This window comes from Panicum virgatum, chromosome 4N (genome assembly GCF_016808335.1).
Source record: "Panicum virgatum strain AP13 chromosome 4N, P.virgatum_v5, whole genome shotgun sequence".
Classification (NCBI taxonomy): domain Eukaryota; kingdom Viridiplantae; phylum Streptophyta; class Magnoliopsida; order Poales; family Poaceae; genus Panicum; species Panicum virgatum.
In genome coordinates, this window is record NC_053148.1 from 36,861,690 (window position 1) to 36,881,265 (window position 19,576).

The window sequence follows — 19,576 nt, forward strand, 5'->3', positions numbered from 1 at the left end:
TTAACAGCCGCTTACTCGCTGCAGCCACCTTCGTTTCCTCGTAGGAGCTAAAGCGTGCAGAGCTCCACCGCTCCCTGGCCGAAGACGACATCCCGCCCCGCTCCCCATGAGCTGCGCTACGCCGGCCTGCGACCCTCGTGCTGCAGTGGATCTACTTGAAGAAAGTAGAAGGGAGGAATGGGAAGGGGAACGGGAGGGAAAAATAGGAGGAAGGAGGTGGGTAATTGAATCTGCGTCCTTGGAGGAAAGAGGTGCCGAATAGATATTGGAGCCTGCGTGACCCACCCACATGCGGTCGACAGCGGCGAGCGCTGCTCACGGTCGACCGCAAAAGCAGCTTTGGGGTACTAAGCATGTATTTGGTTCGGGGCCTATATATATATTTAGAATGGGTTGAGTCCACCTGAGAGTTGAGCATAAATATATTTAGAATGGGACTATAAATATATTTAGAATGGGGTACGTGTATAGTTTTGACTACACAGCAGCCTAAGCTAGGGTACTATTGCCTTGTGACTTGAAACTGTGGACACACTGCACACTGGAATATAATGTATGGGTATGGCTGGCATGCATCTGTTTCTGTGTGAAAACCGTTTGAGAATTGAGATTAACAGCCCGTTTGGCGCGCGGCTTCCTCAACTGCTCCACCGCCAGCTTCAAGGGAAGCTCTACCAAACGCTCAAATACAAAACTACGCCGGCTTCATGTCAAGTTCCACTCAGAGATAGAGCCATTTCTGTACAACATCAGTGGAAGCTAATGGAGCCGCAAAATAATGTGGCTCCTCCAGCCACTACCGGAAATGCGTTGTATGCCATGTGTCAGCACGTTTGCCGTGTGCCAAACGGCGGGCACCCATTTGGCAGGAACTTTGTGATCACTGTTTCAGGTGCTCACAAACACATACCCAATGACATCCTGGGGTTGCTCTGCAAGCTGCACTACCCTGGCTGCATGGAGGCAGTTTCAGCCGGCATCGTTGTGGGACCACTACATTGCCGCCAATGATGTACCCGATCGGGAAGGCAGGCTATTTCCAAACAAGACGCAGCGGGTGCTGAACGAACTATGGGTAAGGCTTCCTGGCACTATATTTCTCAATATTTCACATTCATATAACATTTTTGAAATAATTCTTTGTTCGTGTTTATGTGCAGGACTTCTACAGATGCGAGTAGGGAACGCTGCCCATGGCGATGATGGTGGCTAACACAGCCTGTTACAAGATGGTGGCAGATATGCTTTACGAGGCGCGCGTTCAGGCCGTCGTGGACTACAAGTCTTGCATCGAAAAAGTGAAGGTCGGCAAACCGGAAGCGAGAAACATTAGGCTCACTCGGGAACAATACGTGCGGGTAAGTGTGCAACATTATTAATACTGACTTCTCCTTAGATGAAGTACACTCCATTCGATCTTTTTATTTGCCATATACTTGATGATGCGCAGGTGCCTCCGTGGTGGTTAGTCGAAAATTATCAGTGCTGGGAAATGATAGTGGACCAGTGGTGCTCGCAAGCTTGGGTGGAGGCCCACGAAGCTGCCCAGGAGCAGCGTTTGAGGATGCCAGGTGCACCACACCATCAAGGCAACCGTCACCTCGGCGAGTATTTGGCTAGATGGGTACATGAATTTATTACTTAATTGTAGCTTACAATTCTGCTAAATTTCTAATCATCCCGCTTTTTTTCGCAGTCGGCGGCACATGGTGGCCAGCCTTTATCCCAGCTCCAGGCGTACACTTTGGCCCATAAGGGGAAGGCGACGTCCGATGTCACCTACAACCCGGAGGACCCGCCCGATGCGTACAACAACCACAATGTCCACAACCGCCTCAATGACTACAGCTCGATGGCAAGGGAGGTCCATGGGCCGGATTTTGATCCGTACATGGCGCCCATTGATGCAGAAGTCGTCAGGAGGGTGGGAGGAGGCAAGAAGCATGGCCGCTACTATATAGCCGACAGCACAATCAATTCGGCCACCACTCCTAGTCTCTTGCAGATTCGAGCTAGGAGCACCAGCTCAAACCCGGCCATACGCTCACGCCTAGACAGTATAGATATCCGGATAGCGGCACTCAAGGTTATTTATGTTTCATCTTGCATTCCTTGATTTTAACATACGTGTTGTTTTGACCCTGGAATCAAATATTGCAGGCCTAGATGGAAGCAGACTTCAAAGCACGACAGGAGGCCCAGGAGACGAGGTGGCAGGCCGAGCGTGACCACTTGTGCCAGTCATTGGGTCAGGCTCTTGGCTACATGCAAACTATGGGCTCGGCGATAGGTCTTTCTCCGCCAGCAATGATTCCGACTCCAGTACCACCTCCGCCAGTTCGGCTTACTCCGGTGAGAAACTTAGCAATCTTCTATTTTTCATTTATCATACTGACTTAGCACATTGAATGACTTAGGATACAAACAACTACGACTCTGAACTTAGGATAATGCTTGTAGTTTCATTTGTCATAGAATACATGCTCGCAACTTAGGATAAACATACCAGATTAGTTCTAATGTTTCTAACTGAAATTTTGTGTAACAAATGCAATATCTTCACTTATGTGCAGAATCAATCGGCATCCAATGATGGGCCAGTCAATCCAGACATATCACCTCCCCCGCCGCATATATCGCCTCCCCCGCTGTCTCAGCCTCCGATGTGGCCACCTCCTCAATGGGTGGCTTACCTACAGCAGTACGTGCAGTAGCACCCATGGTCGCAGCCGCCGCCGCCGCCGGCCCCTTGAGTTGTTCTTACTTGTGTCTCTATGCTACCTTTATTGTATTGACATGTATGGACAATTTCATGAACTACTTGTGGTTGTGGATGAACGATACCAGACTTTATTTGCATTTGTGCAGTACTTGACTATATAAATTTCCTGTAATGCTTATTGTGCTATATGAAATGCGTGCGATGATTACTTTGGTATATATATATTGCATAATTGATTTGGGTACCATATACGTGAGAAAATAAAAATACAGGCAAAATTTTCAATCTTTGTTGTGTGCAAAGACCAAAACACACAGTAAAGTGGCCATTGGAGGCATGGCTGGACCAGCCTTTGCCGTGTGCAAAAGCCAGGGCACACGGCAAAGGTTGGGCCTTTGCCGTGTGCAAAAGCTAGGGCACACAGAAAGGTTGTGCCATTTGCCGTGTGCCAGACGTCGTGGCACAGGGCAAAGGTGTCTGGATCCGTTAGCCGCCGTTATGCTCTTTTTTTTTGGCCAAGTGCCGAGGTTTGCACACGGCAAAGTCTTTGTCGTGTGCACATGGCAAAGCGCCTCTTTACCGATGCTTGGATGCCGTGGGCTCTTTGCCGTGTGTTACACACGACAAAGACTTTGCCGTGTGCCAGAGGCAAACCCCCTGCGTCCCATAGTGAGCTCCTTCGCATCACATAGAAAACGGACTCTAAGGAACATATATCCTATGGCGCAACTATTTTTCACATATACGAAAATAAATTTCACAAAAATATATAGAATAATATAAGTATATTAGGATTTCATCGTGATCTTTGAATCACACTTTGGCTATCAATGTCTACAAAATAATATATTATCTTAAACATAAAGGGTTATATACTATGAAATACCTTTTCCATAATAAATAATCTACTAGTAACGCCAGTGTTGTGCCATCAATCTCTATAAACTTTTATGTATTCATTGTCAAATATATAAAAATTGACTTAAAACAAACTAAAATGTAAACATTTTTTTATTGGAGAAAGTACAGTTCTGTGAACAAATTCTTAATGTGTAGTTTTTTTTTGCAGAAAGATTTTGAAGCCTTCTTTTCATTGTGCACATCACTGCATTAAATTTTTTGAAGATTTGTCTCATAAAAAATCTTGAAGCTGCGATTGAGCAAAAAAGTTTCTTAGCCTAAAGCAATTGTTCCTTGAGAACACTTCGTTATATTTGAGCAACGTCCTCTCCTAGTTAGGGGGGATAATAAATTGCAGGAGAAAAATATTTGAGTTTTTTGTTGGATCCAAAAGGCAGGTGCTTCATCCCAGGAAAAAATGTTCTATTTTTGGCTTGCACCACACCTCAAAATTCTAGCCGATGACATGTCGCCATAGCTCGTCCTTCGATCCCTACACCGCAATTAACTTAACGTTCTCAATTAAATTTGCTCAGTGGGATTCCAAAGCGGCCTTCCAGAGGATTCGCGTCAGAGTTCCAATGGGCATTAACAATACGAACATTAAAAGCAGTGAGTTCTCTTGTCGAAGAGCTCTATATCGAGGCCCGCCGTGGTTGTTTATAATTTGAAAGGATTCCATGGGCGCAAGATTCCATAAGCGCATGTACAACCCATAGACGGGTTCCATCTCTAAGCGTCTCGAATCACCATACAGACAGATGATACAACCCACAGACTGGGTTTGTCTCTAAAACTATTTAATGTTTTGCAAATAGGTAGGATCAACTTGTGAATAAATTTTTGTATACCATTGCGTGGCTAGTTGATAGAAATATATGGAGCACAAATAAGAGCAACAGAATTACAATATTTTTGAGAAACATCAATAATAATTTCCACTTCATTGTCATTGTCATTGTCATTGTTGGACAATGGTCTGTTCAAAGAGCTGTTGTAAATAGGTGCACCAGCCATATGAAGGTTGTGTGGCTGATTTCTGAAGTAGCCCATGAATCCACCAGATGGACGTGGATCTTTATCCCTGCACGAAACATAGATAGTATTTCTATTTTCATATAAGAAATCATAAGCAAGCATACAACTGGCAGGCCAAGAGCATAGGACATTTCAACACCTCAATTATTTGACAAATATGCAATGAATTAGGGCCCGAGGTGCAGAGGTAAATTTGGTTCCTACGCTTGGTCCTAAAGGATAAATGCAGATGCTGCCCCAAATCAGATAAGTAATGCAGAGTTCAGCCCGTCCCATGTTGATTTTTTATTCAGTGTAAACATGACATGAATATGTTAAGTCAGAAGAAACAATGTGACAAAAATCAAAAGGTCTGATTTCTATAGCTGTAAAAAGTAGTTCAATCATTAGGTGTAAAGGTGTACACATCATTTATTTTCTAAAAGAGTACACAATGCACAATTGTACATGAAGTGCCTGATTGAACATGATTGCATAAAGTAATCAGCTACCGTGAATGCCAGAGTTTCAGAGTTCTGACCAGTCAACTCTGAACACCAAAAGTTATATAACAATGGCACTTCCAATTGCAATTTAACAAAGTTGCAACAACTACATTTGAGCTTTTTCTGCCATCCTTCATGTATCTGTTATCTGAATGCAATTATCGATTCATTTAGTTTTTGCAGCACACAAGGCTGCTAAGAAATGCTTTGTTACAAAGCTATCAGCATTCAGCAGCAGAGTAAAAGAAACCAACTGAATCGAAGTTTTAACTACGTAGCACAACACCAACATCAAACATGATCGAGCACACAATAGCAGCTTACAATATTGTGGAGTAATAATAACAAGAAAAAGTGCACCGTGATCTATGAGTTTTGAGTGATTACCATGATCCTGGAGAAGAGGGATCACTGCCGGCCACATCAAACCAAGCTGGAGAAGGTGAAGCCACCTCCGCTGGGGAAGAGCTGGGGAAGCCACCTCCGCTAGATCCATCAATGGAGGATGGTGTCGTCGCCGCGCCCATGCCGACACCACCTGTGGTTGGGCGAGTCGCTGGCGCTGCTGAGCCGCTGCCAAGTCCGAGAGAGCGGGCCGTCGGTGCCAAGCTGCGGCCAGCACCGCTACTGCCGCCGCCACTGCCACAGACGGTGGGGATCCCTTCTTCTTCCTTGTTGCAACTCGCTTGGACATCTCAGGCGCACCAAATCGGAGACGAGGAGGGTGCGAGCTGCAGATGGATGAGCGGAACGGGGGAAGTGATGACCGGATTGAGGTGCAGATGGATCTGGATTGGGGAACTCAGAGCGGGGAGATGGATTTGGGGGTTGGAGATGGATTTGGCGCGGAAAACTCCTGTGCGCCCAAAACTGCTCGAGTATGGCCATCGGCTGCTGCCCGTGCGGGATCCGAGCATGCCATCGGCTCTGGTTGACGAGGCCGTACAACGGAAGCTGCGTCGTCTCCTCCGCCTTGGAGCACGGGACAGGGGCGTCGCCTCGTGAGACGACGGGGTGAGAAAATTGGAATTCTGCCATCCTCAAAGTTGGGCTTCAGTGTTTTGCCATCCCGTAAATTGGTTTCGGCCGATTACCATTATGAAACGGTCGCCAACCGATAGAATGTCTTTTTGAGATTTTCCAATTCATCTGCTAATTTCTCCAACAGTAGACTATATGAACGGACCATTTTACCCTTGACCTCTCAGATGAGAAAACGACTCCTATTACTTGACCCCCTCGCCTCCTTGGGCACCGCCCCCGCCACACCCACGAACTTGGAGATCGCTAGCGACTCCTCCGTCGCAAGCTCCGCCACCAGCTCGTCCACCGTCCTGGCCAACTTCTCCATCGCGCACGAATCCACCTCTGCAGCTCGGCCGCCGGACAGCGACGCCCGCCGCCGGCTCCGCCCACTTTCCGTCGATGCATCCGCATACCTCTCCACGAAGGCGGCGATGACGCGCCGCACGGTGTCGGTGTTCCTGACGCGCTCTCTGGCGTCGTAGAGCGCGATGCCCAGCAGGTCCCCCGCGGTGGCCTGCTCCAGCACCGCCGCGATGTGGAGCTCCAAGTCGCGGCACGTCCTGGCGGAGCCCTCGGTGGTGACCGCGGCGTGGAGGAGGCGGCAGAGGAGCGCCGCCGGGATGGGCGCGCCGGTGGTGGAAGGGAGCACGCCCACCACGGACTCCACAAGCGCGCGCCGGTCCTCCCTATCCCGGGGGTCGACGAGGACCTCGGCCAGCGCGAACTCCACGTAGGCGCTCGCCGCGTTGCCAAGCACCTTGGGGTCCGCGCGGCGGCACCGCAGCGCCGTGACCACCTTTTCAAAAGACGCTGGCGAGAGCGCCGCGAGCTCCGTCGTCCACCACCCCGGCGGCGTCTTGGTCGGGAACAGTGCCTCGTTGCAGATCCGGAGCGCGACAGCGTCTGTGGCACGCCGCACGACGCCGAGCTCCTCGGAGGTCGGGAGGAGCTCCTCGGAGCACGCGGAGCGCGGCTTGTGCGAGGAACTCGTCGACTCGGCGCGCCAGGTCGGCCCGGTGCTGCATGTCGAGGAACGCCGCGGCGCAGCGGAGCGCGGCGGCGTTGCGCGCGGTGATCTCGAAGTTGGAGCCGTAGCAGTAGCGCGCGGCCTTCTCGAACGCGTCGGCGCCGCTGGGGAGCGCGGAGAGGTCGAGCTCGATGGCGGCAGAGGGGTCCTTTGTGACGGCCCGGCGGACGTAGCCGCACCTGGGATGTAGCCGCAAGAACTAGGAGCCAGGGACGAGTGAGGTGAATGGATGAGAGCGAGCCTGACCTGAGATTCGAACGGATGGATAAGGATAAGGTCTCTGTTTCTTGTGAGCACAAGGGTAAAATGGTCCCTTCATGTGGTCTACTGTTGGAGAAATCAGCAGATGAATTGAGAAATCTCGAAAAGGCATTCTACCGGTTGGCCGCCGTTTCATAATGGCAATCGGCTGAAACCAATTTTCGGGATGGCAAAACACCGAAGCCCACCTTTGAGCATGGCAGAATTCCAATTTTCTCCGACGGGGAGCCCGTCTCTCGACTGAGATGGGGGGTTTTCTAAAAAAAACCATCACGGAGATGGGGAAAAGTCCCCCGTTGTACGTGCCCTAATGCGTCACGAGATTGCAAGTCTTCAGGACAATATGAAAGGAATCGGGTGCTTGTAGACTAAGAGGAGGAGGGAGTGAATTAGGCAAACTAAAAATCTTAACCTAAAGCTCCAACTATTTACACATAAAATAAACTAAGTCATACTATCTAGATATGCAACTAAGGTTCATCTAGTGTGAAAACCCTCATTTCAAAAGAGTTATGCAACTTATAGCCAATCAAATCAAGATTCTACTCTATGAAAGTAAAGACACACAAGATTGCAATAAGTAAATGCGGAAGCTTAAAGTAGGGATGAGAGAAAGCAAACTCTTTGACACGAGGATTTATCCCATGGTTCGGTTAGCCACAAAGGCACATCTACATCTACGTTGTTGAAGCACTCACAAAGAGTATTACTTTTCGGCCACCAAGTCTCTTCCGTGAACAAGATCACGGTCACCTTGGCCCCGGGTTCCACTAAGGAGCTTCTCCACCAAGGATGGGGGTCTCCACGTCCCCCGCACAAAACTTGTCGTCACCTCTCCACACCAACCCGGAGGGTCGTTGACATTGCCGGCGAGCCACCAAGACTCAAAGGGGCCGGCACACCGAATACAAGTGGTGGTTCTCTTCTAGAACCAAGGCACAAGGCACACAACCTTGCTCACTCACTCACTCATGAGCTAAACTAGCACTAAACCTAAGGATGTGATCACTTTGCTCTTTGATTGGCTTGGAGATGTTCTTCAATGTGTCTAAGGTCTCTCTGAACTCCAGCAACTCCAAAATGGCCGGGGGAACCCATATATAGAGCCCTCCAACTTGGACTAGCTGTTTTGAGCTGTTACTGCTTTTTCTGCGTAGGCGTTGGATAATCCGACCCTATCTTGACCAGGGCGTCGGATCATCCGACCCCACTATCATCTCCACGGTAGTCGTTGAGTTTCAAACCAATTGCTTATTTCATTTGTCCGACACATTAGTCCGACGCTATTTGAATACCATGTCGGATCATCTGGTGCTGAAGGCTGGATTTGAATTCCAAGGCATCGTCTCTAATCATTGATCCGACCATTACTCCGACGCTCCAAAGTTACCACGTCGGATCATCCGACCCTGAAGGATATTTTCCATCCCGAGAAAACGAGCTCTCTGGAGAATGATCCGAGGAAAAGTCCGACGCTCACCTTGACCGCGTCGGATCATCCGATCCCATAGGCAATTTTCCAGAGTGTGAAACAGTCTCTCTGAAGAATGACCCGAGCCTTTGTCCGACCCTTTTTCCAGGGTGTCAGATTAACCGAGTTCTTTGGTAGGATAGTCCGACCCTAGGGTGTTCGGATTATCCGAGCCAGTTGCCATTTTCTGTTTTCTTGTTGCACTTGTCCAACTTGTCGCAGTGGTCATTTGGGTTGATATCTCTGCTTTTTCACTGCGACTTGATATCTCTACGTTGGGTTGGACACCTCGTCTCGACGGTGCATTGGACGTCTCGTCTCGACGGTGCATTAGACGTCTCGTCTCGATGGTGCATTGGACGTCTTGTCTCGACGGTGCATTGGACATCTCGGATATGATGTTGCGAGACATTGATTGTCCGTGTCTCGATTGGGATTCCGAATGATTTGTTTCTTGTTCCGATTAGGATTCAGATTATCATCATCAATAATTAAGCCATTTGCAAAAGAAATTGTTTCTGCAATTTTGCATGAATATCTAAGAGATTCCACATGAACCAACAAAACATGGAAAAAATAAAAGGTGAAATGTTAAGTATTCATAATATGACCAAAATAACAAATATAATTCATAAGGTAAAAATTTTGTGAAGTCATATGGATTTTTTTTGACTCTCTGTGTCAAAGAGAGATTCTTTTTTTTTGTTCAAATAGACATATTGCAATTTTTCACTCTAATACATACTGCCAGCAATATTCAAATTGGTAATAAAAACTGCATGTGAATTAAAATGTGGTAGGTCATATACTACAGTGCCTTCATGTAGGGGCATGAGCCACAGTCTCCATTAATGGAGCAACCTTCACCAGAACTCACACCAGGAACAACAGTAAGATTTGTCCAAACCAGCTACTGAAGAACCTACATGATGTGAACCATTGATAGATGTCTTAGAAACAGCATCTGCTGAAACTGGGAACACAATTTCTACTTCAATATTTGCGCTCTCCTAAGAAGAATTATACACATCAAGTAATTCCCGGACTGCAGCAACAATTGAAGTGATCATCGACCCCATCTCCGCCATGGCGTGCAGTAGAGCACGAGCGGAGGGACGATGTCGTCGCCTAGGTTTTCAATTGGGTTAGTGCGGCACCCGCTCCGGCCTGCAGTCCGTTCCCTTCCGTCCAGTGCTCGCCTTCGTCCCGTTGATCTTGTCACCGGTGCCCCACTACTCCATCGTCCCTCCGCTCGCGTTCTCTACTGCGCACTGCCGCCCGCACCTGCTCCCGCGCGACGGACGCCGCCTCTACCTCGCGCCTGCTCCACAACACCAAGCACTGCGCGTGTGCAGGGGCGTGATCTGCGGGTGGCTGCAGCGCCGGCGGGTATGTTTGTCCCGGTGAAAAAAGAAGGCTTCAAATGGCAGAAACAACCTTGAATCGCTGGTTTTGACGCTGGTAGGTGCTGTCGTGCTGGGGTGACGAAAGTTTTTCCTGATTCGTGGCCCCTCTGTGAGAGGTGGGTAGGAGGGTTATAGGTGAAAGTGAATTTCAATTTTTTTGGATCCTTATAGTATAGACTAATCATGTTTAGTGTAAAAAATCACATTCTGTTAACCCTTCGCAAGTGAATAAGCTCGGTCGGTGATTTATTCTTGATTTTCACCCCTTCGGTTTCAACTTTTCACCCTTCGGTGTTTATGCGTCGAGGCATCTGCACCCAAATGATTCATGTTCTTCGGCTTATAAGAATAGCTCGCGATCAACAAGCTGTATATTGTTCTGTCTCCCCTTCGATACAAGAGCTTCGGCTGTGTTGGCTTCGACAAGAGCTTCGGCTGTATTGGCCTCATCAATTTTGGTCACATATATTGTCATGCAAATCACTCCCTTTTGTGTTGGCTTCGACAAGAGCTTCGGCTGTATTGGCTTCATCAATTCTGGTCACGTATATTGTCATGCAAATCACTCCCTTTGGTCAGCTGCCCAGCTCGGCCCTCACGAAGACCTGCTTCGGCCATCGGCCTGCAACCGGCCTGTATATATTAGCTATATAGTAGGGTTTGGTTTACCGGTGGGGCTTGTGCCTGCCGGTCCTTTTGCTCCTCTGGATCGGCATTGGAAGGGGTGGATGCGGCGCCACCGTCGCTGCTCTTGGCCGCGCCCGAGCTATCGCCCTGGTGGCGGGGCGGTGGATTGCATTGGTGGAGCTGCTGTCCTTTCCTTTTGCGACGGTCCATGGAGAATAAGAGTCCTCGCCGGATCTGGTGAGTTCTTTTGTCCCTCCCTTGCCTTCTCTGGGGATGGCACTGCTGGTGGTGCCATGTCTGGCGAGGATTCAGGGAGGTTATCTTACCACTTTCTTGAGGAATCGGGGGAGTGGTTTCTTTGCAACTGCTTGGGCGGTCTTTCCCTTTCGGTTGCTCGAATGTTCGGTGTTTTGGGGTGGCCGGCGGTGCTTGTGGCGTCAGAACCCAAGTTCCTCGGTGATATGCTGGCCGGTGGTCACCTTCTTCTGCTCGGGCGTTCAACATTTCTACGGCATGTCGATGTGTTCGATGTGATACTCGGTGAGGCAATCAAAAACTTCGTTTTTTCATCGAGAAGGGCTTCGGCTTCAAGCTGCATCCTGGATGCGTTCCTCTTCCAACCTTTGGTGCGGCGGAGACTCATCGGGAGGCTGCTCTGGGCGCCGGCGACGAAGACGACCAGGAGACCCTTTCTTGAATTGCATTGTAATATTCTTATTTTCCGAGGGTGCCTTTGCAAAAGTTGCAATATAAACCTTATCTTTCATATGTGAAATGCAATCCCGGTTTCTCAAAAAAAAAATTGTGATTCTTGGAAATGGTCTTCGGCCTGCCTGGTCTACCTTCGATCGGGCCCACGAAGTGTTGCCTTGGGATGGCGCCCCCTTGTGTCTTCGTCCAGGCCCGCGAAGCCCACTTCGGTCCGGCGGCCTGTGCGCGCCTTTTTCTTTTTTATATTTAAAAAATATAAAAATTTCAAAAATATATGTCCGTTTTGAAAATTTTCGAAAAGAGGTCCCTGGCCGGGGGGAGGGGGCCTGTCGCCCCCAGGGGCGACAGGGCCCCCCACGGGCGACAGGGGGTCTCCCAACCTATATAAGCCCTGGCCTCCTTTCCTTTCTCATTTGAGCCCAAAAATTGCACAAAAAATTCAGAAAAAAGAGGGGTGAGGAGAAGGAAAGCGGCGAAGCTCTGCCGAATTTCGCGCTTGTGATCTACCGGTAACTTCCGTATGAATCCGTTGATATTGTATAACAATTTTATTTAATTAGCGGATTAGGTGAATGTAACACCCGGTTTATAAGAGGACATAAACCAAGCAATCATATACGTGCCAGGATCAAGTCACATGTATATACAACAGAATGAACAATATATCACAGCACATATCACGTAAAAAGATATAATAAAGCGAATACGAATGTTATTTATTACAATAATGACAAAATGTCTGATACAGAGTATGCGGAAGCGTAAAACATATACGAAGTCTCTCGGAAGCTGGTCACCACAGGGACGTCGACTGAGAGACGATCGCCTAGAAGTTCTCGTACTCCTGGTAGCTCCGGGTGAACTCATCCGCGTCGCCGGGAACTGAGCAGCAGTAGGTGTCCCCAAAGAGAACAAGAGGAAAAGAGTAGAGTAGGCAAGAGTGAGTACACAACTTGTACTCAACAAGTATAACACAAACTATGAGGCTCTAAGGTTGGCTGACTCAACTGCATTAGCTTTTAATCTTGGCAAAGTTTTATTAAAACTAATTACTATAAGTGGATGAATTACCATAACCCAGTTACATAGTAATTAATCAGAATTAATTATGATACTACTGAGAACCAAACCAAACCACCAAGGCAACCCCACTAATCAAAAGGAGGATCCGGGCCGCTCATGACCGTGAGCACGGCTAGTATACCAGTTTTACACTCTACAGAGGTTGCACATCTTTACCCACAAGTCGTGAGCTACGCTAGTTGTTCATCACACTTCCGTAGGTGAGATGGCTAGCAAACTCACTACGAGGTCGTTACAAAGAATCTCGTTGGTAAGGAGTAACCGCGAGGGTTGGATCGGCGACGATGGGGCCCACCTCACGGGGGTACAAGACATGGAGCACAGACCAAGCCGGAGGAGCATGGACCATTGAAGCTTACCACCCTTGCCCTGCAGGTAAGTTACTCTAAACCAAAAAAAACCTAATTAGTAAGCCAAGACCGTCCCATTCCAGTCTTGTGGTAGCGCTGTTGTCCTAAGTTGTCGCTCTATGAACCGGTCCTTAGGGAGAGTGGCCAACCCAGCACTAAGCACCGTGCTGGCCCCCTAAACCATGTTTCTAACAAAACATATTTTAACGAGACGTGAGCCACTCAAGCACAGATCACAGAGGGCCACTCTCAGAATTAAGTTGCATATACCATTAATCAATTTAATTAAAAAGGACCAAGTGTGTTATAGCACAGCACCTAGCACAACTAAAAAAAATGCAACCCAAGGTACATATATAAAGGATATAAAGTGGCTAGGAAAGTCCTTATAGGCATACAATATTAAAATGCAGTATGAAATTGTATTAAAAGTGATGGGTGTTGTTCATGTTATACTTGCCTTCCTCAAAGTTCTCCTACTGCTCAAAGTGTCCCGCAGGAGCCAATTTACTATTCATCTACAAGAATGGCATGGGCCAATTTACTAAAAAAATATGATTAATTCTGGTTATTACAAGAATACTTGACCAGGTATTTTATTGAGAAATAAACAATTCATCTACGAGAATGGCATGGGCCATTTACTAAAAACATTATGATCAATTCTGGTTATTACGAGAATACTTGACTAGGTATAGAGAAATAAACAATTCATCTGCGAGAATGGCATGGGCCAATTTACTAAGAAAATTATGATCAATTTATTAGAATCTTATACTTACCTGAGTAATGAGAATGCCTTTTGTACTATATCAAAGCTACACAACAGTTTACTATAATATAATACTACAATTGGGAAAGATAGTTTGAATATATTAGTATCTTGGCGGAGCATGTATGAATTACCACAATGGCGAACATACCGAAATACATACGGTCAATTACCATAATACATTAATCGAGAAAATGGATCACTATAATATACACATGTAAGCCATTTTAGCAGGATACGAACTGTACAACAATTTAGAAACATCGCACACTAATAGAAACATTGTTAGCTAAATACATTTACATTCAGAATTTTAGAGGATCATTTAGAGTTGCTCTCATTCAGTTGCAGCTGGTTGGCCAGATATTGCACTCAGATCAATGCACAATGCCCGTTGGCTGCTCTTAGGTGAGTTCATCTTGCGTGGAACTTGACAGAAAGAGCTCATCACCTGAAAACTTATGGTAGATATGCACTTATGGTCCGAATTACTGTAATACAAGTATACAATATTGATTGACGTAATTTTCTAGCTATGAATTCCGACAAACACAATTCAGATAAAGCATGGACTTGCTATAACATTCACTAACTTCCGACACAATTCAGATGTTAGTTCCATGATACATAAGTGCCACATCCAGATATGGTGAAAATCGGCTTACTTTAAAAGTAGTAGTAAATTATATGGTGAATTTTTGCTGCGGTGAAGGGACAATGAAGATCTAGTAAAATTATTAGACTTGTCTACAATTAAATTTATGGAAATTTAGGGAAATAAGTCACAAAATGTTAATGATATTACGAGAATTGTGTGATAATCAGCTGATAATCTTGAGGGAATCTGCTGCTAATCCAAAAGGAATCAGATCAATACTGATTTAGTATGACGGTCTAGTAAGCCTATTCCCAGCAGTGAAGGGATGGCACAAACGGCCAGCTCCGGACCATCAACGGAGGCAGAATTCAAAAGAAATTATTCAGCTGCAGAAAGGCCCACACATGTTATAAACAACTTTGGCTAAATATATGACTAATACAGATCATCAAATAGTAACCAAAGCTTAACCCAACTATGTTGGTTTCCATCCTATACTGGACTTATACATCTCAGTTACATGTGCAAATTTGTTGTGTGACAGCTAATGATTAAAGATATTTCACATGGGGATTTACAATATTTCTCGTGACTACGGTAAAAGATTATCGCTTATATAGTAGCAATATAACCAAAAGCAGAAGGAATTAGACCAATCCTTGTGACATTCCAACTGAAATATACCTCTTTGCTCTAGTTGGAGATCGCAAAGCATGATTGACCAATGAATCTGCTAAAAGAATCGAACTTCAATCTGCATTGAGGTTGAGCAAAAAGTTAAAAAGAAGGGCACGTGGTGCCAATCAAACGCACCTAGTTTGTGTTCGAGTTGCCGCAAAGAAAAGAAACACAATTAGTGATGAACTGATGATGAAATTGATCGAATCGAAGTTGCTTGTATCAGGAGAGGGGATTAACTGGCCTGATCCTTAATCTGACCCTGGCTTCAGTTCCTACTACGAAATCAAATCGAATGACATAGAGTGTGATAGATGAGGCCTACCAGAACGCCACCAGGCATGTCGCCGGGCCGTAGGCTTCCACCGATGGGGCGATGGGAGCCGCTGTCGCACACAGAGATCCATGGTTGCAGATACGCCGGGAGGATGCCAGATTTTTCGCATCGTGGGTCATGGCAGATCTGGTTGCCGACGAAGACATGCCAGAGGGTGGGCGAGCGGCAGCGTCGCAACTGAGCTCGCCGGACCAGCACGCCGTGCCGCCATCACGAGGAGTAGTGGTGCCTGCTTTACGAGACTGGAGAAAGATGAGAGAAGAAACAGGATATCTGTCGCTGTTTCCGCGAGCGCGTAGAATGGGAGAGGGAGAGATTTTGGGATGGCTCCCGTTTTTCTGCAAAATGATTAATTGCCAAATTAATTGATGTGTTGTGGGCTTGTGGCTCAGCCGAGGGAATGAAGCCGTGCAATAGTCAGAGCCGAGCGAGACGGGCTGACGGTGGGCGGCCCGGCTATAAAATTTGTTATTCTATGGCTGGCTACAGATAAAGGCATATATATATATATATATATATATATATATATATATATGTATATATATATGTATATATATGTATGTATATATGTATGTATATATATATGTATGTATGTATATATGTGTGTATATATATATATATGTGTATATATATGTCTATATATATATATGTATATATATGTATATCTATATATATGTATATATATATATGTATATATATATGTGTATATATATGTGTATATATATATGTGTATATATGTATATATGTATATATATACATAAGAGAGTCTGTGTCCGTAGAGAAGTGTTCCCTTCGGGTGAAACTGCCTGGGAAGACGGTAGAGCCTGAGTCCTGTGTACGCGTGGCCGGGGTTAGTTCGGGAGAAGACCGGGTAGGCCTGGTTCTGAAGCAAGCTAGCGATGCATGCGGTGAGTACCGTGTAGGATTTACACAAGCATAAGACACTCCACCGGTTGAAATTTTGGTTTCGCCAACCTGCCAAGATCCTGAGAAGCACGCATTACCCATACTCTGCATATTCAATAATCACGCTCAAATAATCACGCACTCACAAGAGGTCGCTATCGTCCAATAGTTGGTGCTTGAATATTAGTTGTGAAATATTACTCTGCTAATTACCCGCATAACAATCACGCACTCATATCCACCACCCACGCAAGTCGCTATCGTAGAATAGTGTAGAACTTGGGTGCCTGAGCCACTCTCTGGTGAGTGCTCGTGCACTGTTCATTTTCTTAATTAACAGTTAAGCGCATACTTATCCAATATATATTGCCAGAATACTACTGCAAATAGTAGCGTGAAAGCGACGCTCTGCTCGCTGAGTTGCTAAATACTCCCTAATTATTATTAAGAAAAGCGCATAAAGAGAAACCCCCTAAAGTGGTTCATCCACCTTGTGAGTGGGATTCTCCTATTCATATTCAGAATTTGAATAGTACCTGATATTTTGAATAGTGCCACAAATTTGAATAGTAACTACTGAATTTGAATAGTGCCGTGAATAGTAACTCGTGTTTTTGAATTTGAATTTTGAATTCCCGAGCAACAAGAGTATTAAGAATTATATATTATGAAAATTAAATATGTGTTAATATTTAAATACCTGCCAGTGTTGATAAGGAGTTATCAACAAATCCGCCATGGGATAAGCATGCCAGAGTGTTTGTGCTTGATGTCTGCGACATCAATTATTCGGGCGTGGAAGACTATACACACAGAATATATTCTTGAATATATTCCAGAGAATATCACGTGAAGGAAGTGGACAAGGCAAAAAGAATAAACAATAATTTCAACAGTGAGTTCGACTGTATCCAGGACAATTATTGAAGCCAGCGTTATCGTCCAGCTATCCAGGCAACAGTAAAGGAGGATAATTGAAGGCGCCGGGTGTCCAGCGCTTCCTTAAGCCTGAAGGTTCTTCCCGTCTATAAAAGGAGAAGCCAGACGCACGCATTCTACATGAAGGAATCAGACGAAGAAGAGGAGAGAAGACACCGAGCCTAATACTCAGAGCGCATCCACCATCACTCCACCTAATTAGTAGCCATCTCACTCTCATTGTAATATAGAAATAAGGGAGAAGCTGTAATCGCCCTTCGCCTGTAAGGTAATCCAAGGTTTTGTAGAATGCGTGCGTCTGGCTTCTTCTTTTATAGACGGGAAGAGCCTTCAGGCTTAAGGAAGCGCTGGACACCCGGCGTCTTCAATTATCCTCCTTTACTGTTGCCTGGACAGCTGGATGATATTGCTGGCTTCAATAATTGTCCTGGATACAGTAGAACTCACTGTTGAAATTACTGTTTATTCCTTTTGCCTTGTCCACTTCCTTCACGTGATATTCTCTGGAATATATTCGAGAATATATTCTGTGTGTATAGTCTTCCACGCCCGAATGATTGATGTCGCAGACATCAAGCACTACCATCACAAATAAGGACCAAGATGCTCAAATGGATGAGAATGAAGGAGAGTGCCAAGAGAAGGAGGACGACCTCCCAGAAGACATCATGCCAGTATGGAAGTCTCAATGCTTGTGGCCACCCTGAGGGGGATAGGTTGATAGCAGAAGCTAAGAAGCAGATAGAAGCTGAAGAGGCTAAAGTTGAAGAAGAGATGGAGGTTGATCTGAATCCTGAAAAGAAAAACTGAAGAGAAAGTGCAGACCTGTAGTCGCTGACAGGAGAAAGCTAAAAGACAACAGAACAACCCAGGAGAAAGGGCTAAATTGAAAAAAAAAAAGTAATGGAATCTGGAGGACAATCACCCTGCTAAGATAGGTATGACCGCAAAAACTCATGAAAAACTAAGTTTACTTGCACTGATTTTCTTATTGAATTTGTTGATATTGTTATGGTGGTACTAATTGTCCTTTTGAGGGGGGTGATAATAGCCAATCAATTTTAGGGGGAACTTGCACAACTAACCCAAAAGCCCTGCTAGGGTAGGAAGTGACACTGAACATATTAGTGATGGAAATAGACGGGGCAAGCACTGGGAAAAAGTTTTCTCATGAAAGGGATCTTTTGGAACATTAGGGAGACTGGTAAAAAAGGGAGAAGATAGTGTATCTCTGAGATTTGTTGTAGGCATGATCTTGGTTTTGTAGGGATACAGGAAACAAAGAAAAAAGATTTTCAACCTAACTACATCGCTAATCTTGTTGGCAACAATGATTTCTGTTGGAATTGGCTTCCAGCAGAGGGGGCAGCTGGAGGCATCCTGATGGGGTGTAACTAGGATACCCTTGTAATAGATAGTTGGGCTATTAAAAAAATTTCATCAGTTGCTTTGTCACTAGAAGGGAAGATAATTTTCATTGTAGAATTACCATGATATATGGGCCTGACTATGATGAGAAGGATCAATTTATGATGGATCTTCATTATTTCATCTCATCATGGGAGGGGCCAAGCATTATTGGTGGGGATTTCAACCTTGTAAGAGACCCTCAACATAAAAATCCTACTGTTTGGGGTATCCCTGAGCAGGCTTGGATGCTAAACACCGAAACCACCGAACCCAGAACATTTGGCCCACTACTCGCGGCCATGTTCAGACACCTCTAAACCATCTTGTTGCTCTCGTCCTCCACCACCTTGCTACTCCGCAACGTCACGTGCGCTACAATAGAGAAAATGGCAGGTTCCGTGGCGGCGCTGCAGGCTCCCGCTGTCGGTGTTTACCGCCAAGCCTGCTCAGGGATACCCTTAGCAGTAAGGTTTGTAGGTATGGATCGACTGCTCTGGAACTCGATGGTGCAAGGAACACAAAAATTTAGACAGGTTCGGGCTGCGAGTTGCGTAATACCCTACGTCCTGTGTGGTTGTTTGTATTACCTTAGGTGTTGATGATGTTTTGAGGGGGTCCCTGCCCGCCCATATATATCCGGGGGGACAGGGTTACATGGAAAGTCCTAGCCAAGTACAGTTGGAGTCCAACTACAATACAATTGGGTAGTTTCCTTTGTACTGCAGCTAGTTCTACGCCTATTCGGGTAGTTACAAGAGAAGTAAGGTACATCCATGAGTTATCCCTTATTCTAGAATATTCTATGCCTATAAGCAGTCCTGCTGCCTCG

At 46.0% G+C, this 19,576-nt stretch overlaps 1 protein-coding gene, 1 long non-coding RNA gene and 1 pseudogene across 2 annotated transcripts; all 3 read right to left on the minus strand.

Annotated features, from left to right (window-relative positions):
• Positions 1 to 4,443: 4,443 nt before the first annotated feature.
• LOC120671040 lies at positions 4,444 to 6,040 on the minus strand. The gene is made up of 2 exons (XM_039951267.1): positions 5,533 to 6,040; positions 4,444 to 4,706 (listed from the first exon to the last, which is right to left on the minus strand). Exons 1-2 carry the CDS (start codon positions 5,670 to 5,672, stop codon positions 4,484 to 4,486), a joined length of 363 nt encoding a protein of 120 aa, XP_039807201.1. The 5' UTR covers positions 5,673 to 6,040; the 3' UTR covers positions 4,444 to 4,483.
• A 309-nt stretch (positions 6,041 to 6,349) lies between these two features.
• Positions 6,350 to 10,018, minus strand: LOC120669366 (annotated as a pseudogene).
• A 3,972-nt stretch (positions 10,019 to 13,990) lies between these two features.
• On the minus strand, positions 13,991 to 15,943 carry LOC120671199. Its single transcript, XR_005673535.1, has 2 exons — positions 15,481 to 15,943; positions 13,991 to 15,231 (listed from the first exon to the last, which is right to left on the minus strand). It is a non-coding gene; the product is annotated as an uncharacterized LOC120671199 (long non-coding RNA).
• Positions 15,944 to 19,576: the final 3,633 nt, after the last annotated feature.

Bases quoted from the DNA above. Each gene is read 5' to 3' on its own strand.
- LOC120671040 (XM_039951267.1), bottom strand. From the start codon at position 5,672: ATGGGCGCGGCGACGACACCATCCTCCATTGATGGATCTAGCGGAGGT. The intron at 4,707-5,532 runs GTAATCACTCAA...TGTTTCGTGCAG, and splicing joins CCCTCTTCTCCAGGATCATG to GGATAAAGATCCACGTCCAT.